The 24,788-nt window shown below is 37.2% G+C and overlaps 1 protein-coding gene across 1 annotated transcript in view; it reads left to right on the top strand.

Moving 5' to 3' along the window:
* DCAF5 (DDB1 and CUL4 associated factor 5) overlaps positions 1 to 19,115 on the top strand; it is a 47,311-nt gene extending 28,196 nt beyond the window's left edge. Inside the window, exons 7-9 of the mRNA XM_063289811.1 lie at positions 6,498 to 6,564; positions 9,727 to 9,854; positions 16,346 to 19,115. Of these exons, the coding sequence (XP_063145881.1) occupies positions 6,498 to 6,564; positions 9,727 to 9,854; positions 16,346 to 18,124 (1,974 nt within the window). The 3' untranslated portion in view covers positions 18,125 to 19,115. The remainder of the gene's footprint in view (positions 1 to 6,497; positions 6,565 to 9,726; positions 9,855 to 16,345) is intronic.
* The last annotated feature ends 5,673 nt before the right edge of the window (positions 19,116 to 24,788 follow it).

Raw genomic sequence — 24,788 nt, 5'->3', positions numbered from 1 at the left:
ATTAAAAATGGCTGTTGCTCTGAACTTGCATATTGTAGCCAGCATGAGTTATTTGAAAAAAATTGATGTGAAACCATATTTGCTTTGTACATGTATTGGTAATTTCTTAAGCTAATTTACCCTTTGTTGTTGATACAGTAAAACTCTTTCCAGACAAGAATGTATTAGGAATTGTTATACCTTATTTGTTTAAATTTTATAGCACGTCCACATGACAATGCCACATCTATTTGTTTAAATTTTATAGCGCATCCACGTGACAATGCCACCATCTATTTGTTTAAATTTTGTAGCGCATCCACATGACAATGCCACCATCTATTTTTAATCCTCCTACTTTTTCCTCTATTATTGCTTTGTTTTTTCTTATTTGTCAGATCCTCCCCCCACAAAGAATCAAGGAATAATAACCAGTCTCCATAGATGTATCACTGTAGTTTCTGACTTTATTGTCACGTGAACAACCATTTTTTAAAAATCTCAGAGCACATTCAGTATAAATTCTGTTGAGTTTTTATCTATCTATCTATCTATCTATCTATCTATCTATCTATCTATTTCCTGTCTTTTAAATAGCCCTATTTCTTGCCATACACAAATCCATTTAAATATTATGAATATTAAATATTGTGGAATATCTCTTAGATGAAAGGGTATTATAGTGCCATAGCCTTATAATGTAATATGAGCATTCATAAAATTGTGAGGAGAGCAGTTTCTGGTCCCCTTGTTTTTACAAGATGGTTGGTCAAAAAATCCTAATTATTATTTTTTAATTAGTATCATAAAGGAATAGTGCTGTTTGCCTGGAATTTTATTGTAGAGAAAGAGTTTTAAAATGCATTATCCCCTTCTAAAAAATATGTTTTTAAAGGGTGATAAACATATGTAGTGAATGACAGAAGGATAAAACTATAGGCTTTCACATAGACACAAAATAATATGGAAAGTAAGTTTCAGTTCTACTTGTATTATACTGCAAAAAGAGAGTGTTTTGGGAATGCTGTCTGTAAGTCCCCAGGTCATAACATTTTCTGGTGGTTGACTTTTTCAAGCAAGGGTTAATATATGCTCTGTATGACTGCATTTTTTTGTTTTGTTTTGCTTTATCTTGACTCCATGGCATATCCTCAGACATTACATCACCACCTAATCCCCTTTGTTGACTTTATTCTTGTACAGGGGAACTTCAGGAATGCAGCAATCATTGGTAGCACTCCCAGTAAAAATTCCTGCTTTTCTGATGTGTACTGCATGCTGAAAGGCTGTTTAAGACGGATGCCTGTTTCTGCACAGTGGCCCTAGAAGTAGCTGTGTATAAAAGAACACAGCTTGTCATTTTGATACTTAAAAATAACCACAAAAACTACGTTGTGCCTAATTAAGATTTAGCTAGTGTGTGTGTATGTGTGGTTTCCCCCCCCCCATTTCCTGCCAATTTAGCATTTTATTTTGAGGAAAAATGCTGAAATTACTCTCAACTGACAGTAGAGGGGAGCAGTGGGCTATTAGTAGATGTTGGAAACACAGTGTAGTAATGTACAATAATATTTGGTATGTACTATATAATATGTATAATGAACAGTTATGTATAATAATGTACAGATTTGTATATGTAACTATTTCTAGTACTGGTGTACTTTATATGATTGAAACAGCTTCCTAGGGGTCCTAGGACTTTTTATTTTAAAAAATGACTGACTGACTGACTGACATAGTGCTTGATTATCTGTCCTATGGATAAGAGACAGCTAGCTGGCTGAAAAAATCTTTGCTGCATCATGCATTAATAGCTTTGCTATGTGAACTACAGTGAGTGCAGTGCAAAGCAAGTGGACCCTGTCATCAGTGGTATAAATGCTAGAAATAACAACAGCTCTATTAGACCAAGTTGTATGCCTTACCTCTGACTAAGCAAGCATAGGATTACCCAGTCAATTTCTTACATACGTACTATAGTAAAATATTCAGTACTAAGTGACATATGTATTCTGTGTGTTCAAAGCACTGAAATTGTTAAGTATGCATATTTTTAACCCAGATTCTTTAGGGCTAGGGGGGAAAATAATAAAAAATATTATTTCTTATCATTTAAAAATGTCATTAAATACATGAAGTGAAACTGAGAAGCTGATCAAGGTGAAAACTGCTGTTGCTGAGGTTATTGAAAGTCCATGCAAATGACCATATTGGTCAAATGACCACTTTGCTCATTATTGATTTGGTCAAGGTAGAAATTGCAAAGATTTAAGGGCACCTAATAATAGAGATGTCAGCCTGAACTTCAGTGGTTAAAAAATTACTGTGGACTAAGAAATCTAAACAGAGGTCTCAACAGAATAGGTAACTTGACTTAAGCCACTATTCTCTTAGCTTTTGGCTTTCAGTTGCAATACTGAGATGAAATGAAGGCTTAGCTGTCAATCTTGCATATAGCTTTGATACACACATGCTTCAAACATTTTTTAAAAGTGCCATGTGTTCATTTGCTGCCTTGTTTATCCTTTGCTGTCGTTTGCTGTATAGCAGACAAAGTCACAGGATCTGAACTGTCTCTTTTCCTATAAGCTGGCCATCAGGAACTCTTAAATAGGAAGTGCTAAAAAATGATTCCTGTTTTGGATGCAGATTTACCTAATTCCTGACTCACTCAGCCCATTGCTTCTGTCATTCTCTAGCATAACTTCTGGATGCACAGTGTCTAACTCGGTTAGTTACCTCATTCAAGCCAGCTAGTCAACTCTATGAACAGTTGCCTACTTGGGTGGGTAGACTGCTTCTGAAAAAATTTACAAATACTTTTTGTTCTAGAGAAAGAAAGAAATCGATCATACAAGAATGTATTGTTGAAAGTAAATGCTTTGCCTCCCAATGTAGAGGGACATACTGTACCTCCGAACAAATATCAGGGGTAGTCCAGGGCTTTGGTAAATCCTGAATTATTGTGAGATGCGTGCCAGTACTCTAGTATTCATCCCCATGTTGTGAGCAGCTCTACTGGACAGACATTAGAATTAGGAATGTTGTCCCCATTACCAGCCAGAATGGCACACTTGAGCTTGTTGCAACTCCTGGTTTGCCAACAGGAAACAAAGACATTCCTGGTGATTTATATTTCACAGCAAACTTTTGATCTCTGGCTAGTTTAGCTGCTGGTGTTGGTGGGAAGGGTGAAGATGGAAGCAAACAGACTAAATGCAAAAGCTCACAGCAAATCACTGGTTTAGTGTGATAAGTGCACTGCAGCTTATTTATACTTATGACTGTTTTGGAGGAGGGATGGTATTAGGGTATTTGGGATTGTGTGTCTTTGTGTTTGTGTGTGTGTGTGTATGTGTAACATAACAACAATCCCCGTAAATTTTTCTTTATTAAAAAAGTGATTGCAAAATGGTGGGATCTTTTGTTAAGATGGAGCCAACGTGAATAGGAGTTTGGAAAAATCTTAGGAAAAAGATATCTTTCCATATAATTTTTAATTAACTTTTATAATGAAATACATTTCAACATTTTTGCTTTTGCCTTTCATCTCATTCTTAACAGGGGCTTGGCTTCAGTATGGCAGCCTTTCTTTACCTTGGAGTCTTGCAGAAAATCCTTCATTCTGGACTAATCTTTGCAGAAAAAGAAAGCAGGGAAATTGTGGCCCCAGAAAAATGGATTTTTTGTTGTTATGAGGTGGGTGGGGAGGATGGTTATATTCTGCGCTCCATAGAAATGAAGGTAATGTAAAAATGACAGGAGGCTGAGTTTTTCCTCCAGCAGATAAAATGTAGAAAAACAACTGTTATAAGATCATAGTAACTACTACTACTCATATTCTAGTTTGCATAAGATGCTAGTATAAAGTTACTTTGGGGGCAGAGGTGGGAGGGAGCCACAAGGTATCCCAGGCAGCAGCTGTAGAATGGCTCATTCTAAACATTTGAGACATGTTTATTGTTCTGGGATTGATGCTTCATGCCACAGTTATTAACCACGCCTGGGAATTTCTTCCATCTAAGGCAAACTTCTGAATCAGCAGCTTGTCCTTTGGAAGCCAAATCTTCCCTCCGCCCCTGGCCTAGATTTTTTCAGCTAGTCATTGATGAAGAATGATTGCTTAAGAATTTTGCTCAGAAATGACTTGATGTTTTTAATCAGTCCAGTGCTTGAATTCACAACTTTACAAATAGACTAAGGATAGCAGAAAAGTTTGATTATTTATCTCACATTTCCAGAATGTACATACCTTTGAACTTTGGTTGTTCCAAAGAAATACAACTGGAGTATTGACTATTGGTTGTAGATAGAGTGTGATCTGTTTTTTTATCAGCTTTTCTTGCTACTCATTTTTCTTCAGGCACAATTCAAAGTCCTACCTCTGCCTACATTTGAATACGTTTCGGAGATGTTAATTTCTGTTACACTATGATTAGTGGCATGTTTAGTAAAAACTTGGGATAGAGTCTTCTTGGTAGGTATTCCCCAGTATTCCTTGTCAGTCAAGCTAGTTCACTCTCTGCTACCAAATTCTGGACATTATTGCAAAAAGAGATTGTCTTGGCAGCATTTCTCCAAAGTTACTTTGGTGCTATTTAGCCATTACCTCATTTACATAGTGTTCCTCGGGAATATCTAAAATTGTACTTGAAAGAGAATAATCAGTGTGTTTGATAAATCTAATAAGGGTGGGGGCAGCCTTGGCTTTAAACTTTGACAATGTCTGGCGTAAAACCTCTTTTTTCCAGAGAGGACTAGCATATTGAAAAAGGACTACAGCTCTATATTAAACTACTGTTTAATACCATCTAATTTTCTGCTGAAGCAGTAAATATTTAGTACGTTAGCAGTTTCATAGTTCTGCAATGTTTGCAAATTCTTCATCTGTAAGTGCAATTGTGAATTTTCTTTTCTTCCTTTCTTTTTTTTCTGTTAAGCAGACCAGTAATTTAGTTTAAAGAAATTATGGTATCAAGGACCTGATAATCTTTTATTCAGAGAATGTACTGAGTGAGAGAATTTGGGGGAAAGCTCTGCATAAAAATTAAGTGTTTCAACAAAGACATCCTAATTTTTAAAAAAACAGACTGCATTGGTTTTACGACACCTGTACTATTTTTATATGCCATAAGATTTTTAAATTTTTCAAAACTATGTAAAATTAGTTGTTTGCACCAATTAAAGCTTGTAAAAACCAAATATTGCAAAATATTGCAAACAGAAGAAGTAAGTCTCCAGTTTTGCTGAGCCGACACACCATCGAAAGGGGACAACTGCAGTAATTTTTCAGTCAATATTCTAAGTGAGGCTTCACCATTGCAGAGGCAACCAAAGTGCCTGCCAATAATAATTTTAGCAATATGAGTAAAAGGCTGAAGGATATGTCAAGTCCACCACTAGGCATCATGCAGCGTTATTGACTATAATTCTTGTTTCCTGTGAGAAGTGTGCTTCTGGCCTTTATGTAACACAACATGAAGTTCTGAAGTATATATTTTACATTTTATAATATTTATCTATCTATCTATCTAATTTATCCCCGCCCATCTCCTCCCATCGGAGGCCTCTGGGCAGTTTACAACAAATGATTAAAACCATCAGAATAATAAAATACAGTAAAAATACTATTAATAGAAATAAAAATAAAGAATAAAAAGCCAAGTGAAACATCTAAAACAGTCCAAGTGTGGGAGGAGTGGCCTATAACAACCATCCCCATGTAACTCTATATAATCATGATGGGCTATAAAATGAGTTGGGATAGCCCTGTTTCTGTAATAAAAATGATGGCAGCAATGGTTAAAAAAAAAGTATATAATTATATAATTTGGATGTAATACAAGGAACAATAGGAAGTTGTTTTTCATGAGACTGTATAGCCTGTCAGATTATTAGACCATGATATTCTAGAGGTGACGGACTCGTCCCTGGGGGAGCTGGCGGTGTTGACGACTGACAGGAAGCTCTGGCGTGGGCTGGTCCATGAGTCAGAAGCGACTAAACGAATAAACAACAAAGCACAGTAGTCAGTCTACAGTAACTGTAGTTGAACATTATAGGCGCTCTTCTTAGCCTTGCCTACAAACTTGGAATTTTCCTTAAAAATTCCTTAAGACAAAGTATTTTCTCTGTCACTGACCTATAGTTCTTCCTGGGAATTCCTGTTGGAAATGAGGTAAAAGATTTTTATAGATATAACCTGTAGCATACCAAAAATTCTTATACAAGTAAAAGGATGGTAAAGAATACCCAAAGTAGAGTAAATACAACATTTAGGGAGGCATTCCCATAATTTCAGTGGCACTTCTAAATCACTATGCATACATGGGATTGTAATCGGTTTGTAGGTAGGTAGTCTTTATATTTTCAGTGTTCAATCTGTCATCCTAACAATATTAATTCACTGGAGCATAGAATGTACATTAACTGTGTTATGTAATCAGTTTATTATTATTCTTTCACATGTATTTTAATAGTCCTCTTCTTGTAACTTATAATATTTTGGTTTCTAATAGTACATTCTCTCGGGGTCTGACGACTTCAATTTATACATGTGGAGAATTCCTCCAGATCCTGAAGCTGGTGAGTGTTTGTATGGAATCTGCTGACCTTATTCTTATCCTCAATAAGAAATGTTGTATTTTGGAATTAATGCATAACATGGAAGATCGATAAGAAAATTACCTGACTGTGTTGGGGTGTGTGTGTGTGTGTGTGTGTGTGAGAGAGAGAGAGAGAGAGAGAGAATAATTTGTTAATCTGAAATGCAGTCACAGGAATGGAGTTCCTTTAAAAGTCACATGGTGTATTTTACTTTCCCCTTTTAACTTCCACAGTCAAAATAGCATCCCCACAATCTGCAGTTTGTTTGGACTTAATCTGCTATTAAACATCAGTTGAGCCAAATGGGCTGTCCCATTTGATAGTCTTTTTGTACTATGGGGAAGCAACAGGGTTAATAATATCCAAAGTAGTTTTGAGATAAAAAGGTAACCCACCCCCTGCGCAGCAAAGCTTCATGTTTTCCTTTCAAATATTAATCAGACTGAGCAAATAACATTATGTCATACTTAGCTGCAAGCAATCTGGGTTTGTGGCAGCAACATTTTAAAAACTTGAAACAAGAGGAAATACAGTATCTCTCATACTACTGAAGAAGGTTTTGATCAGGTGACCTATACATCTAGATGCAGACCATTGCTGGAATCCTTCAGGGCCCTTGTTCTCCCTTCCTATAGTTTCTATAGTGAAAGAAGATTAATACGACTCTTCAGTACCACAGAGGATGTTTCCATCTAGAGCACTGTTCTCTGTAATGCAGGATATGTTGCCATCTTAGTACCTACTCACTGCATTTATATCTGCCTGGGTTTCCTTTTGTGCTGCTGTCCCCATAGTTTTGGCTTGCTGATGATCCGTAATTGGAAACAATCTCAGAAGTTTTGAGGTCTCCCTTATAAATTTAAGTTTCATACTGGGTTCAAAAGTCTTCTCAGTTTCAACCTCTTAATTCGAACTACTGACAGAAATATGCTATTCCCTATTGTGGCCTCATTATTTATTTATTTATTTATTTTTCAAATTTCTATCACCGCCCATCTCCCCCAAAAAGGGGGACTCTGGGTGGTTTACAATAAAATTAACAATTAAAACCATAAAACCCATAAAGTACAATACAAACAGCTGATAATAAATAGGAAATAAAATAGATATAAAATCCAAGCAGCGATAAGATCTCATTCACTGAGGAGGGCCCTGTGGTGCCAGCCACCCCAAGAAGAACTATTGCCCTTCCCATCTCAAGTGAGGCGGCAGAACCAGGTTTTCAAATCCTTCCGGAAGGCTGGGAGTGAAGGGGCCTGCCTCACCTCCAGGGGCAGAATGTTCCACAGGGCGGGCACCACTGCAGAGAAGGCCCACCTCCTGGACCCCACCAAGTGGAATTCCCTTACCGATGGGGTCCATAGCATGCCCTCTGTGCATGACCGGGTGGGACGGGCCAATACTATGTTAATTATTGAACTAGTTAGTCACCAACATCCTTGAACTTGTTTTAATTTCTTTCTGCGGTGTTTTTTCCTTCTCTTCCCTTATCCCCACACACTTTGACAGGGATGGCATGGATTAACGTTTGTGTTCCCATGCAGTTTTCACAAGATTCCAATGTGACTGCTATGTGATTCAAACAGGTTATGATGATGGCTCTCGGAGTCCTGAATTGTTAAGACTGCTGTTTGCGTTTAATGCATGATATTATAATACAGCATTCTGGTGTTCAGAACTTTTCTCATATTTTACCTTGTTAGTGTTAAAACCATGTTGTAAGCTGGGAAGACATTCATCCATTCTGTAGGTAGTAGGTTGAGAATGGGTTGTTCAAGTTAGCTAATGAATTCATAAAAGAAAGAAGCTTCATTTCTTAGATGTACTTTACGTCATGTTTTTTTACTTAAACAAAAAAAAACCCTGTCTTTCAACTGTATAGGCAAGATACCTGTACATAATTATAGAATGTATCTATAATAGTAGTATCTATGTGCAAATTTAGATCATGAAATCATACAAATGTAATAAAAACAATAGTCCTTGATTTTTAGACTAACAAATGACATATACATGGAGGCTGAGCTTCTGTAATGGAGAACATACCCATAAAACTTCCCTAAGGGAGGCCCTCCCCTGCTGATGCTCCCTGTTATACATGGAGGACAACAAGCAAAGACAGGGTTTGCATGATCATCAATGATACTAAATAAAGCAAAGGAATACTAGTTGAATTAGAATGTACAAAAGTACAGAGTATACACCTTAAAACCTGGGGAGCACTAACTTTTAAGGGAATAGTAGAATACCAGACAAGTAACTACTTTACAATGAAAAGAATAGATAAATTAGATCCTATAAAACTTACTAACTAATTAAATCAAGTAAAATTAAGCAACATACAACATAAAAGCCAAAGAGGCCTGTCAGCACAGCCACTCTGGAAGTAACAAGCACCTCTATTAGAATCAAACCCTTACTCAGTCATTCACTCGCCCACTCATCATTTGCACCTCCTGCTCATTTGCTTGATTTCAACAGTGTCTTTTTCTAGAACCATTTTCTCAACAACAAGAGGGGAGGGCTAGCATGCTTAATTCATTCCCCCTTCTAGTTTCAACAGCACTCTATTCTCAGCATCAAGAGCAGGGAAGGGCTATAGGCTCCTCCTATCTGGCAGTGGCTTCTGCCTGTCTGTCTGCCTCTCTCTTTAATACCAAATCTAAAAAAATCTTTGCATGTTATGCAATGTTATCTTACACAGTAAGATAACAGCTTTTTTTTTACACATAGAATAAATGATCTGTTCAAGTAAGTAAACATGACCCTAAAGGTTGTCAAAGGTTGTTGTATATGATAATTATGCATTTACATAATTTAGCAAATTACAAATATCTAGTGTCTCATTTCTCCTGACTATACTGCTGTAATAAATGCGGCTGTTGGTTCTGAATGTTTCCAAAGGATAACATGGGGGCACTACCCACGAGGCAGAATGTGACTTGGAAAATGTAAATCTCGTCATTTCCCATGGCATACCATTGGGAGAGGAGTTGAATTCATAATGGAGGTATGGCACCAGTCACTTTCAAGGTTATTACATGTTGTAGTGCCTGCTTATATTAAGAGGGCATACTCCACTGGCAGTACAATCGAGCCAATTTATATAAAGTAGCCCAATTCTGCCTTTTTTTTTTCCAGGTGAGATTGGCAGAGTGGTTAATGGGGCCTTTATGGTGCTGAAAGGTCACCGTTCAATTGTGAACCAAGTCCGTTTTAACCCTCATACCTACATGATCTGCTCCTCTGGTGTGGAAAAAATTATAAAGGTGAGTTTCTGGTGGTTTGTTTTTTCTCCATGGTCAGGATTTTTAGTTGTTGTTGTTGTTTTAATTGGTTAAGCTTTGATAAGCTTTAACCAGCAGGAGAGGCATGTTATGGGTCCTGTCTACAAAAGCGTGTCATCTGGCGGAAGCCAGGAAGACAGCATTTTCTGCTGTGTCACCTGCCCGGTGGCACATCATCCCCCTGTACCTGAGATTGGCCCTGACCCTCCCGGCCTTTAGGAAGGCCCTGAAGACAGGGCTCTGCTGCCGTGCCAGGTGGTCCAGAAATGGTGGGGAGCTCTGTGTTGAGCTGATATAGGATGAATTCTGCTGCTGATCATCGTTTCCGGTTTTTGAAATTGACTATGGATAGTTTTTAATATGTTTGTATATTGGTTTTTAACTTGTTTTTAACATAATGTTTTTACCTATTGTGAGCTGCCCAGAGCTGCTTAGATGAAGTGGGAGGGGCATACAAATTGAATTATTATTATTATTATTATTATTATTATTATTATTATTATTATTAATTGTTTTGCTCTAATTGGTAGGGTTTTAGTATTTCTGTACATTGCCTTGGTTGTTAAAAAGAGGGCATAAAATATTCTAAATAAATACATTTTGACCTCTCCAAATTTATGTGATCCTTAATGGATGAAACTGCTCTTGATGTCTCTAAATGTTTATTACTCAACTACCATTGAGTTACCATTTCTCCCTAAATATTTAGTAAAGAGCTAGAAATAAGTTGATGTATGCAATGTTAATAGCATAGAAGAGTGAGAGGTTGCTTATGCAAAAAGGTGATTTTATTTCTAGCAATCAGTACCCTTTAATGTTGTGTAATTTCTATAATGAGCTAAATGAGAGTGAATAAGCTATGAGTAAATCCAGGCAAGATGGAGTTGCTGTTGGTAAGGAAAAATGGATTGGGAGATTGTGGTGAAACCTGTTTGGATAGGTTTACACTCCCCCTGAAAGAACAGGTCCATAGTCTGGGAAGGCTCCTTGATCCTTAGCAGTCATTAGATTCACAACTAGTACCTCTATCTATAACATGCTTTGCACAATTATGTAAATGCATCAACAATGACCTGTAGCAACTGGTCAGACTTAATTACGGTTATCCAAGTGTTAATAACATCCTATCTTGACTGCTGTAACATCTTTTTCATGTGACTACCCTTGAAAACTGTCAAGAATTTGCAACTGTTGAAAAATGTGTTACCACAACACATGCTAGAGCTAGACTTTTAACTGGTGCAAAATACAGAGATCAAATAATGCCTGTACCAAAAGATCTGGGCTGCTTGCATATTTCTTCTGAGTACAGTTTATGCTGATCTTTTATGCCCTAAATAGCGTAGGGGCTGACTTTCTAAAGGACTGTCTCCATCTCCTTCTATGAACCTGCCCAATTATTTAGTTCAGCAGGAAAGGCCCTTTTGAAGATAAACCCACTGCCAAAGGCTCTTCTATAGGGTACACAGGAGCATGCCTTCTCCTGTGTTTGTCAGACTATGGAATGTGCTCCTTAGAGAGGTGTGGTTGGCCCTCATTCTCCCAGTACTTCAAAAAAAATGTAAACCGCATTTCTTTCACTAAGGCTGTAATCATTAATTTATTTTTAATTTTACTGGTTTTATTGTAAGTGTTCTAGTTTTGTTCTAAATGCGAGTTGTCTTCCATGTTTATATAAGTAAAAACATGAATTATAAAGCAAATAAATACTGTAAGCTATCTGAACTAGATTCACTGCCTTGTATTTTCTGTGTTTGGAACAGGTCAGTACAGTATTGGTTCTACAGACTAACCTTTACCTTCCTCCAAGGTGTCAGAATCTGTCTCATTTTGACTTCTAAAGAGTTGTGTGTCACTGGCATTTTGCTGAGAATGAGTCATCCAGTGAGCTTCAGGGCTGGCCAGGGACTTTAATGTTACTGTTACCTATCTAAGTCCAGCACTCAAGCTGTCATGATTTATGCTGAGCTGAGGAAAGACAGTCTTGTATTCCTGTCTGAATTCTGCTAAGCAAATTTTCTGAGCAAGGTCCACATGAATTAATTTCAACCAATTTCTGTCTCCTACTATTTCCGGAGAAGCTTCAAAACTGTCTTTAGAGCCCACTTTACCAAGGTCATTTTTGTTTATGGAAAAACTTTAGTCAGTTGCAAACTCTAGTTTGTCTCTCTGATTTTTTTCTTCTAGATTACTACTGCTTTCTCTTTCTTTTTCTACTCATATTTGCATATTTTTATAACAAAGATCTGTGGCAGTGTATGCATCCTTGAAGAAAGTATATTATATAGCGTTTTACTTTCCAGAACTCTAATTACGTTTATCAATTTTTGCCAAAGGAAAGTTACTATGTGAGAACTTAAAGCCTCCTGGATACTGGATATTGGGATGATTCATTTTCTGAGTCTTTTGTGCATGAATGTACTTGGTCTAGTACATTAGACCAATGTACTTGGTCTAATACATGGGTTTTAATGTGGGATCCATGGATAGGTTTCAGGGGGGCCATGAACTTAGATGAAACAAAGATTACAACTTCATTTTTACTAACCTCTGACTGAAATTTAGCTTTTCATTCAACAATGTATATAGGCAACAAAGTAATTTATGGCTTATAGACTCTAAAAATGTTTGTGGATTTCAATAAATCTTACTGCCTAAATTATTATACCCCAAAAAGGGTATTGTCTTGTTTTGATTTAACTGATTAATAAAGAAGCACAGATTACTATATTACATATTTGTTATTTTGTAGTATTTTGATAACTGTATTTGAGCATAATCGGTTTCCTAGATAAAACTATATTTTATTTTGTGTGTTTAAATCCATTTTTCTCAGGAGTCTGTAGGTTTCATCAGGCCCTCACCCTTTTGTCCATGGCACAAAAAGGTTAAGAACTAGTGCACAAAAATCTCTGTTGCTTTTGTGCAGCTCTATTGCTATTTGGGGGCTGTCCTCCTCAAATCTCAAAGTCTGCAAGATAATCCTGTTTGCGTACTTTGGAAAAGAGAATTTCTGTAGGTTCCCACATGTATCTGATGAAACATGACTATGTTTCTGGTTTATAAACTTCCAATTAACTATGTGAAAGAAATTTGATTATAAAGCTATCTTGTTTTGTTTTTCTTTTATCTATGGTTTGTTCTTATGCATTTTGATACTAAAACCATTTTAAAGCCAAAATAGCTCAACTACAGATGATCAACTCTCAAATTTCTACACCAATAACACAGGCAAGTACAGGGTATTTTCTTAGAGCTTCTCCATCACCTAAGATCAAAGGTGAGGGGTTTCCTTCCCTTCTGGATTTTTCATCTGTAGAAAGTTTCATACATAATTCACCTCTTATCTTTTACTCTTCCAGTAAGTAAGTACTGTAGTATTATGCAGATCACAGAAAAGGAGAGAGAAATATTAAACCAAAGAAATTAAAGACCTGAGATAGATAGACAGACAGACAGACAGACAGACAGACGGATGGATCTAATTTACACCAGGACCTTTCACAATTTTAATAATCTCTCCCTAAGCAAATCTATCTAATGCTTATGTTTATTTTTAGATAGGATATTAATATTGGTTTTTTCAGTCTAATGTGAAAGGAAACAAAGTTAAGATCCTGCTCTGTTTGACTTTGAATAGTAAATCTGGTTTGGCTTGATAGAAGAGGATATTTTTTTAAAAATTGTCAGCAGAAGGCAGTCTTTTGAGAAAAGCTTTTAAACAAAATGGAGTGTGAAGCAAACAGCAAGAAGACCATAGATAACTTTTCTTGCAGACCGATATTGCTGAGGAAGTTCATTATTAAGAAAAACTGGTTAAGTCTGTAAAAGGTTGACAGCAGGAGGGCAGTGTTGAACTGAATATTGATTCCAAAGGCAACATGTCAACTGCATAGAAGGAAAAAGCATAATGTATTGCTTATTTATATTTTAATGAGAATCAAAACACTCATAGACCTTTGTTTCTATGGAGATAACTATAGAGATAGGCTATCTATCTCTGCTTTACAGTAGAAGATTATCTGATGTACCACATTAGTTCTAATTATAAATACTTGCAGCAATTTTACTGCTGGAGTCCTTGGTGCTCTCTGAGCCTTGTTGTTTTCTTGCAGACGTTTCATTGCCAGACTAGGCAACATCTTCAGTGCTTTTTACTGCTTTTAGCATGTAAAAGGAATTTGAGGATTTCATTCATAATGGAGATGCTATGTTGGGCTTTATTTTCTATTAACAACCTCAAAATCTAAGTTCTACACCAAACATAACTTAATTATTCTAAGTAGTACATTTACTCTACAAAATTCTACTTCCTGAATTAAGATTTTTAAAGAGGGTTTTGTGAGTAAGATTACTGTGACAAAATAAAATACAAGAAAGAAAGGATAAAAAATTCCAGGTGTTATTTTATAATAGCCATGAAAGTAAAAGTTGCACAGTTAAATTATCCAACGAACTAGGAAGGATGGATATGTGTGTATATTTGTATACTATGTATGTCCATTAGATAGGTTCTAATACATGTTGTAAACCAATAGATGTGCCCTACAGTTATTCCTTAGTCTTGAACTGTACTGTTAAGTAACATTTCCGGTTGGCTTCTCAGTTCCTTTACTGAATTAAATCCTAACTAACTGTATTTTCTCCTAAGGAATGCAGTTTTTGAGTAATAGGTTTCTGAATTAGGCTGCTTATTGAACAACTTCTTCCCTTATTAGGCTATTTATCTAGCCAAATTGCTCAAACAAATATAAATCTCTGGAAGGAATACATTCAAGGAATAGCAGATATTTCTCCAAAAACAGCTACCTTACAGACACAGTAACAAAAGAAAATTACTCTATTGTAATCAATCCTTTTATTGATTGATTGTTTTTTTTTTAATTTTGGATTTGGGCATCTGTTTTAGATTGCTGTTTTGTGCTCAGCAGCACGTATAGAGAAGGATTTTACCTACATGAGTGTTGGTCTGAGTTTGTAACTACTGCTTTCAAAGACAGCTTTGGTTAAACCACAGAAAAATCTGGATTTCTTTTTCTTTCTTTTATAGATCTCCATCTTTCTTGCTAGAATTGATGAAGACTTCTTAAAATGAGTAAAATAGAAGAATAGGATATATGCTATAAAAAGAATTGGGAAATAATAGTATGGGAGAGCATGTTGAATATAAATGTGTAGCGAAGAGCTGAAGGAGTTGGACCCATGAAGAAAAAGAAATGGAGAGGCATTCTCATGCAACAGTTTGCTTTTGCTTTAAACTATGTTTTAATGAAGTTCTGTTTATATTCTGAGTAATGGAGCATAGTCCATCTGCATCTCCTGAAAGGATAGCTGTGGACAAGGGAAGGTAGTAGCAGAAAACATAGGGAAGCACCACCTGCCATGACTCATTTTGGATGATGGAACAATGCGTCCATTAGCCTTTGTTTTGGGTAGAAGGCTACTGCACTATATAGCCATATCCTCCTGCTTCTCCGCAGAGTGATAGCCCATAAATTCATCAAGAGCCAGATGAAAGATGACAAGGCCTGCCAAAGAACTGTTTTTTAAAAAACTAATATTTCATTTAACATTGCACACCTGTGCACCACCACCATTAGCAAGCCATACTCTTTTACTTCACATGTGCCCAGCTATTTCTGCAGAGAGATATTTCGTGCTGCTGTTGATTGAACAGCACATGTATCCAGCAGGTATAATTCATCTCCTTATTTAGGCATAGCTGTGTACAGCAGGTGAGGAGCATAAAATTCATGACTTGTAGTGATAATGATAGCAGTAGTTTAACTCATGTCATTATAAAAATGCACAGCGCTAGTCCAAGCATATTCATCAGAATCTTAGTGGGTAGGGAAATCCTAACAGCTCCCTGTTCCTTTTGACACTGACACACGTAACTGGAAATGTCATGTGTTTTTCTTTGCTGGGACATTTGCAATGGGGCTGAAATACAGAGGTGTCCAATACATTTCTCAGCTTATAATATATTTCATTTTTCAGGTATAAGAATGTCTGCAATTGCTAGATGAAATACTGTATGCAATCTCATAAAACACAATGGTATATTTCTTCATCCAACTAGTGCCAGTTTCCTGGGAAACCAGTGTCTTGGTTTGTGCCTAGACTTTTACACAGAAAGTAGCTAAGCATTTTTAACCATCCCTTCTCTGCTTTCCCCCCCTCCCAGTAAACACTTATTGCATAAAAATAGAGCGCTGCAGTCTGGTGTTTCATTTCTAGTTTAGGGTATTTTTATGAGTTGTGAATCCACCAGTTCAGATGGGGAAATATCTTTTATCTGAATGTACCTGTGGAATGGAATAAAAATAAGTGTTCTTATAAGATCTACCACATCAGTACCATTTCTCTAAAATCGCTAGGATATGAATATACAAGTTGCTTATTTAAATGTTTTAATGTCTTAAAGTAATGAGTGGCAAGGATATAAAGTGATCTCTTCTTTCTGTTTATAGATTTGGAGCCCTTATCGACAACCTGGTTGTACGGGAGATCTTGATGGTAAAATTGAAGATGATTCACGTTGTCTCTATACACACGAGGAGTACATTAATCTTGTATTGAACAGTGGCAGTGGCCTGTCTCATGATTATGCCAATCAGTCAGTCCAAGAGGACCCACGAATGATGGCCTTCTTTGATTCCTTGGTCCGTCGGGAAATTGAGGGGTGGAGTTCTGACTCTGACAGTGACCTCAGTGAAAGCACTATCCTGCAGCTCCATGCTGGAGTAAGTGAACGCTCAGGCTATAGTGAATCTGAGTCCTCTACTTCTCTGCGTCACTCCCCACCTCATATGACAGAAGAATCTGATGAACCTGCCTATAACTTGGGAACTTTGAGATCCACTGAATCTCCATCACCCAGAGAAGCTGTGGCTTCTCGTCAGCAACGGTTATCTGCACTTAGGAGATATCAAGACAAACGCCTCCTAGCCCTTTCCAATGAGTCTGACTCTGATGAAAATACCTGCGAAACTGAGCTGGATGCTGATCTTTTCCCAAGACCAAGGTCCCCTAGTCCTGAAGAGAATGATTCAAGCAGCTCCAGCAGTAGCAGCAGCACAGAAGATGATGAGGAATTGAATGAGCGACGTGCCTTAACCAGGCAGCGCAATGCTCTCAGACGTAGACAAAGACAGAAGCCACAAAAGGAAGAAAGGACTAATGCAAATGCAGGAAACACAAGTACCTATATAGGTGACGACCTTTATGATTATCCCCAAATCAAAGTGGATGATCTCTCTCCTTCTCCAGCTTCATCTCCTGAAAGAAGTGCTGGAAATACAGAGGTCCGTAAAGAGAAGATTTTTCCTTGCTCCGAGAGTGAATCGGTAGATAGAAAGATCTATAAAGCTTTTCGTTGGCTTCATTATTCTTACATGTCTTATGCAGCTAATAAAGATGGCGAATCTTCATGTGGAGGTGGAGAAAGTGATGGAAGACCAGGAACCAGTAGAAAAGCTCTTAGCAGTCAAGATGCTTCTGCTGCTGAAAACCATAACAAAGACATGTTCAAGGATCGTAACCCAGTAGAAACTTCTAGAAACATTCAAGAACATGAATGTGATAACCAACGACAGGTGGAAGACCAGGAAACCCTAGCCCAAGATACTGGGAGTAGTGGGTCTATAGATCATTCTTTTGAAGCTAAGAAGCTCAATGGGAAAGCCATTTGCAAGGAAAGAGTTAGTTGCATTGAGGAGTCATGCAATCAACCTGCAGGATTTGTGGAACAGAAAAATAACCAGAATTGTCAAACAACATCCAGCCACAACGCACTGGCTGTTTCTAAGGATTCATTTTTTACTCCTGCCAATGGTAATGGATCTGGAAATTTCTCTAGAAACCAAACAGATGACAGTGAGGAGAGGAACAATGAGAATTCCTGTACAAACCACAATAATGGCCACCTACACTCTCGTTCTCCTTACCTTAATAATGGACAGAGTTTTGGAGAGCAGGAGGCTCAAGGAAGACAATTACACTTAAATGTTGATAAAGGCAGCTTTGTGCAGACATGCACATCATTGCACAAGGAATGCTGCCTGTCTGCAACAGACTCTTCTAGTCACAGCATGAGCATGAAAGAGGAGGTTGCTGAATTGCATCCCGCAGACAGTGATGGCTCACAAAACCATGGACGACAGAAAAGGCACAGAGCAGAGTTTGAAGATACAGATTCTGAGAGGTCTTCCTCAGAAAAGAAGTTGAAAACACACACAGTCTGGTTCTGAAATGTTGCATTTCCAACTCTTCATTCCATTCTTCAGTGGGTCTATTTTAAATTGATGGGGGCTATGTTGTATAAAAATCTAATCAACTTCTTTAAAATAAGACTGAGTATAGTGTACCCTTACAAGGTTTTGCTCAAGTAAACACTGATTCAGACAGTTGACTTTTTCTTGTGTGATGTGTGGTGTTTGTTCAGCTAGCTACTTAAAGTAGCTGTTGTACATTTTATTCTCCTAAAAATAATTCTTAGCGTGTTGATACTGTGGGGTTTTTTTTTAATCTGAGTTGAATGATAGGCAAATGACATCCTACAAATGATGCTTTTTGGAGTGTGGTTTCTGTTTAAGAAAGCAGAGACAAATTTGGATGCAGCCTTTAAAACCTCTCATGCTTCTGAAATCTTAAAGAAGAGTTTAGTTTGGAAGCAACCTCATGGTTTGTGTATATGAAGTAACATCAACGGCTGTTATGTGCTTGTAATCCATTGCTCGTACATGAGGCAGGGAATGGTTTTATTTGAACTAGAGACTGTTAAAGTAGCATCCATAATGATCTTTCTTTTTGCTCTCAAACTAACTTTCTCCTGTCATATAGTAACAATGGTAACCATGTTGAATGGATTGGGAAGTAGGTTCACTTCCAGCTGAAATTTGTTGAGATATGATCCTAAAGGAGCATTGCACTTCTTTTGCTTCCCCCAGACTATGATCTAATAACAAAATAACTTGTGTCTCCGTGATATTAATGGCAGAGTCTAGAGAAGATGGTTAGTCAGATCAGAGGAGGAGAAAGATGCATAATGGTGTACCTAATAGAGTGTGAACTGATTCTTGAGATCTGATTTTTTTCGTTCTTTAAAACAAAAAAAAAAGAACTGGTCTTATTTGGAACAGTTGCCTGACTTTAGCCACCCTCATTTTACAGTTCTGCACTATACTACGAACAGTGCAGGTTGATGTATGGTTTCCAATTAAACAAATATTTTTGTGTGTATGGGCTATCTTTGTGTTTTATAGCAAACTTAAAGTGGATATATTTTTTATAACAGTTGTATACTGAAGGGAAGAAGTCTGGTAAATTCTTCTGGGACACCAATTAAATAGTTTTCTTTGCCAGTCAGTTTTTACATGTTACCTGCCTGGTTAATTATGCTGGCTGGTACAATCATATTCAAATGAGTGGAAGACAGTTGTGTGTTTCCCAAGATAGTGTTGGGATGTGCAGTTCACTTTTGGATGCCTCTTCAGTCTGAAAACTGCTCCTTCCAAAATAGCTATTCACCCTACTGTTATGCATTGCTGTTAGCGAAAGGTAGAAAGGTGGGATTAATTTCAGCAAGAATCCTACTTCCACATGCCCTATATTTACACATCTATTGAATTTATCTTTTGTTCATATCTTTATTGGAAAAGACACCTGTGTAATTTTTTAAGGCACTGAGCCCATCAACAGATTCAGAGCTATTAGTCATCTTTTTATTGCCAAAAGGCAGAATAATTGCCTGATCTTACTCATCTTTACTTCTTGCAAGTGCCACTGAGTTCATCTCAATTTACTTGCATGGAAGCTTGTGTGGAATTGCAAGGCCCAGTATGATACACAAGAGTCGTTTTCAAGATGGGCAGTGGAAAACTACAGTCAATCAATCAATCAAGATATATAGTGTTCTGAGAATTATGCTATACTAAGATAAATACTGAAGAACTAGCACTGAAGTGAAAGTAACTAATGTTCTTACTCACAAAGGTCAGAGGTAGCCAGATTTTGGGGCCACCAGCATATGTGGAATTTGGAAAGCATTTTGTGAAGGCTCTCACAAAATGACTAGCAGGGGAGAAATATGCCTATACTAAAAAAATAGTTCCTGTGGTGGATATAGCAGTCGTAATACATACAGTTAATAAATATGAATCTAATAAATATATGTCTTACAAGAAGACAACAGGATTTTCCTACCACCCCGTCTAAAAGGCTCTCTACTAATCCAGCTTTCTTTTTTTTCTTTTTTCTTTTGGTATAGCAATCATACTTAGAAGCGAAATATGGCATTCCAGGCACTCATCATTTTCACCTTTCAAAGCCTGCCTATAGGGCCTGTGGTGTAGGGGTGGGGAGGAGGGACAGAAGCATTCTTGGAGATGAATGGTGTTCTCTGGCTGGCACTTTGAACTGCAGCATGCTTTTTTTCCATTTATTTTGTAATAAAAACATATTTTAAAATTAGGAGAAGTGGGAATCCTGGTGACCAGAAGGGAAGGTCCCATTAGATTGGTACCTGTAAGCTCAATTTACCTATCCCCTACATGGGAACTTCCTAGACTGCTGGATTGTTGCTATGGTCCTAAGCCAAGGGATGTTACCAGGATAAAAATGAGATGCCAAATGTTCCATGTATGTATTGAAGTTACTGTGCTAAGAATGGGAATAAAAATGCTAATTTGTTGGACCTTTGAAACTGAATTAAAAAGGAAGTGCTTCTGCAAACCTATGAACTGATGTTTAACATTTCGTGCAATGTATCTCTCTCCAAGGGTAATGAACTTGGTCTGCTTATATACTCCTGCAATAAACGACTGTTCAGCCAAAAACCTAGAAGTCCAAAAGGCATAGAGGATATATCCTAACTCAAGCACATGTTTTATTAGCAAAACAAAGAATAAGTTATATTTAAGGATGTAAGAATGGGCAATTTATCCTCCTTTTAGAAATGTGAGAATGGTGAAAGTTGATATTTCAGTTGAAAAAAAAACCCATTCACCCTGTTATTTGGTAGCATTAGTAAATAGTTCGATACCATATTTCTAATCAGTAAAATTATAAACTAGGTTATCCTCTTGGTAACATAAATACAATGATACAAGCCACCATAGTCTGAGAATTTGGGCTTATCCATTCTTTTATCTTGAAGCATAACATCTTCCCTTCTCATTTTGACACTGATTGAGTAGCAATTCTCTAGGAGAGCAGAGATTAGCAAACCTTCTTTCTTAAAGTTGGTGAGCCTCCTCAGCAGTAGCTACTAAGCCTACCTACCAAGAAACTCTGTTCCTTGAATACTAGATTGTCCATGTTTTTTCCTCCTGTTTTCCTCTACAGGAGATACTACAGGGTCAAAATGCCACTGAATCTTTATCAGGAGATACTTGAGGGAAATACACAATTTGGAAAGAATTTTTCAAAACATGCACATTACTGAACTTTCTGTAAGGAAGCCAATTAATAAGGTTGACTAGAGATGGACACTTGAATGTTCCAAGATAATAATATACTTTCCAGATGCTGAAAAGATAGAGATTGAATATCACCAGCATGCTCAGAGATGAGAACTTCCTATCATCTGGCTGGTGAATGTTGGGAGCCATAATACTGAGCGAGCCAAATTATCAATTCCATATTATAAGGCAATTCCTAGAAACTAAAACAAGGAACTTTTTAAATTAGAAAAAAAGGCAACTGAGGGAAAACATAAGATTTACAAAATCATGCATGGAGAAAAGGAACAAGGAGAAGTTGAATTGGATTACAATCATCCAATGAAGCTGACTGAACAGAGATTTAGAACGGACAAAAACAAGGATTAATTAACACCGCACATAACCTGTGGAATTCATTATTACAACTAGCCTGAATGACTATAAAAAGGGTTGGATAAATTACTTAATGGTAGGTTGTCAAGTCTTGAAAATGAAATGTTACCTCTAGATTGGGGGAAACGTGCCAAATATTGTACCAATTGCAGGAGGACAACAGCAGAAGAGGTATTTTTCTCTCTCCTTCTTGTAAGCATTTCAGAGGCATCTGCTTGACAACTCTAAGAAAGAACATGCTAGATGAAGATGGGTCTTGGCCTGATCAAGCAGAGTTAGTCTTACGTTCTTAGGCTGATTGGCAAAAGCTGCAGTTGATTTAATGTGGGCAAATTGTAGTAACATGTATGTCTCCTAGTTTGGAGGATAAAAGAAAATACTATCATTTATGGGCCATTCCTTCTAAAAATGAGAGCTTTTTAAATTTTTCACACTACTTTCAATATTCTTTATGTACATTTACATATATTGGTAGCAGGCATTTAAAGCTTGATAACTTTTTAATCAAATAAAACTCTCTAAATAATCCTTGTTTTCTACATACCTAAATAAAAGAATATATAAACTGCCAAAGTAATTCCTGCAGGAACAAACAGTGGTTGTGTTCTTGATCTGGAGCTTATTTCAGCTGTGTAGAATACTTTTGATAACCAACTATGTATATTGCAGAGAGCCAGTTTGGGGTAGTGGTTAAGGCATCAGGCTAGATACCGGAAGATCATGAGTTCTAGTCCCGCCTTGAGCACAAAGCCAGCTGGGTGACCTTGGGCCAGTCACTTTCAGCCCTAGGAAGGAGGTAAAGACAAACCACTTCTGAAAAACCTTGCCAAGAAAACTGCAGGGACTCGTCCAGGCAGTCTCTGAGAATTGGACATGATTAAACGGATTAAAAAATATATATTGCATAGATGGTGTGAAAGACTAGTGTAAAAGTCCAAACTGTTGATGAAATTTAATTGACTTTTAGAGTGCAAGTCAAAAGGTCATTGAATGTACCAACCTAAACTGGTAGACAAACACAAGCTTTAATTCTATGCAGCCTTAATCAAACTACATGTACTCAGTATTTGAACCGACATGGACACAGAGACATTTGTATGCAACATTAAACCACAGTGTCATTGTTACTGGATTTAAAGATCCACTATACTCAACAGGATATCTTCAGGCCATCCTGCTCAGCAATAGTCAGCTGTTAGTTTTTATGGGGTTTGGGTTGAGGATTTGAAGAATTGGGCCAGCCCCTCAACTTTCAAGAAAACTGCCAATATGATCATTTTTTTATATACCGTTTCTGCTGCAAAGAAAGCAGATTATGGCTTTGGACATTTAAATGAGTTATACTGACCACATTAATTTATTTTTATTTATTTATCATATGGCAGCACATCATACATATTACAAATATATTAAAAATGGGAATATAAAAAGGTATATAAAAAATTATAACTAAAAGCAAACATTAAGAGTACAAATACAGTCTTTTGCAGCATCAGTTGCCATCAGGAAATCAGCAAACTTCCCATCATATGCTCTAGTCATACATTCTTGTATTACGTGTTTAACAGTTTGCCTGTCAGCCCCACAGTCACAGCTTGGAGATGGTATCTTACCCCATTTATATAGGGAATCTGCACACCTGCCATGATTAGTGTGCACTGTATAGCTGACCATATGGTCAGTATGAAGATGACAAAAATGGATGTGCTCTAGCCAGGAGATCCATAGGATTATCTGGCTGCCTCATATATGATAGACCATTTAGCCACTCCCAAAAATCTTAGGAGGCCCAGGGACACTACGTGGAGGTGGTCTATCAATTGTCCCCCATACTGACCACAATAAACCAAGCATTGCTTGATTTGTATTTCTCTTCTCCTAAAGGGCAGAATGAAGGTCTCCATTGATCTTAGTTGTGAAACATATAAAGTTCTTGTTGCAAGGGAACTCTTCTTTTTTGCTCCTGATCACAAGATTCTGATAAAGTGGATCCTTCCATTCCATAACTACAGCATTTTTCCCTAGTTGTGGCCTTGAAAGCAAGAAAATTGACTCAGGTGAGATGGTGAAGATATATATGCATTTGTGCTGAAGAATATAAGGATTAACTAGAAGGTTGATAACTTCATCTGAAGTCTATTTTTTAACAGATTCTAAAATAATGTTATAATAAAGTCAGTTAGAATATGCCCAACTGTGTGGTCAAACGCAATTATAATCATATTAAAAGGTGGAAATAATTCATTTTTATGGCAACAGGCATTTAGAGTTTGCCCTTTTGAAAAAAAAAATCGTGTCTCTGAAAGCTTCATCTTCTGACTATATGATGGTCTTTTTTTTAAAAAAAATCATCCCACTTGAGATCTCAGCAGCAGAAAACCATAAAGTGTATTCTATGTGTTAAGAGAAGACAGACATGGGTACCACAAGTTCAGCAGAAGGAATGAGATTTAGGAGCACAATCGTATGAATAGTAGGCTTCAATAAAGCCTCAGATTTGAGTCCAAAGAGGTATTTCACAGCAAGCAAGGACATAAGCCAAGGATTTGTCTGCAACTCCTTAAAGCAAATATGCTTTTTCCCAGGATTGCATGGCAGCTATCAACTGACTCTGAACCACAACACAGCCCTAATAAAAAAAAACCCACATGGAGTTAGTCATGATATTTCTTGTGCGAGTCACAGACGATGCAATGGGTCCAGATGTAGTTTTAATTGGCCAATAGCTGGGAAAGATATTTGTTTAAAAGTCCTATAACTCTGAACTCCTTAAGAGAGAAAAATCAAAAGTCAGTATCTTTGATCATTTCTTTAAGAGCTGCAGATACGTTTTCCCCCTCTCTCTGCCCTCAAACACTTTGGAACATCTGTGGCTGAGACTGACAGCTGGTTATATGTGTCCACTCTGCAGGACTCAAGGGTGCCTTACCAACGATTAGCTTTTGGAACTGGTGCGATGTGAAACCATACAAGTTTTGAAAATATGTCTTTGCCAGATACTTTGGCTGGGATTATGTCCCAGTTTTGTCAAAGCTATGGCATGTGAAATCCTAACCTGATGCTTTTGCAAAAAATGTCA

Source organism: Candoia aspera, chromosome 1, assembly GCF_035149785.1.
Source record: "Candoia aspera isolate rCanAsp1 chromosome 1, rCanAsp1.hap2, whole genome shotgun sequence".
Classification (NCBI taxonomy): domain Eukaryota; kingdom Metazoa; phylum Chordata; class Lepidosauria; order Squamata; family Boidae; genus Candoia; species Candoia aspera.
The sequence above is the reverse complement of the archived record's forward strand: the minus strand, read 5'-3'. Positions and strand labels throughout refer to the sequence as shown.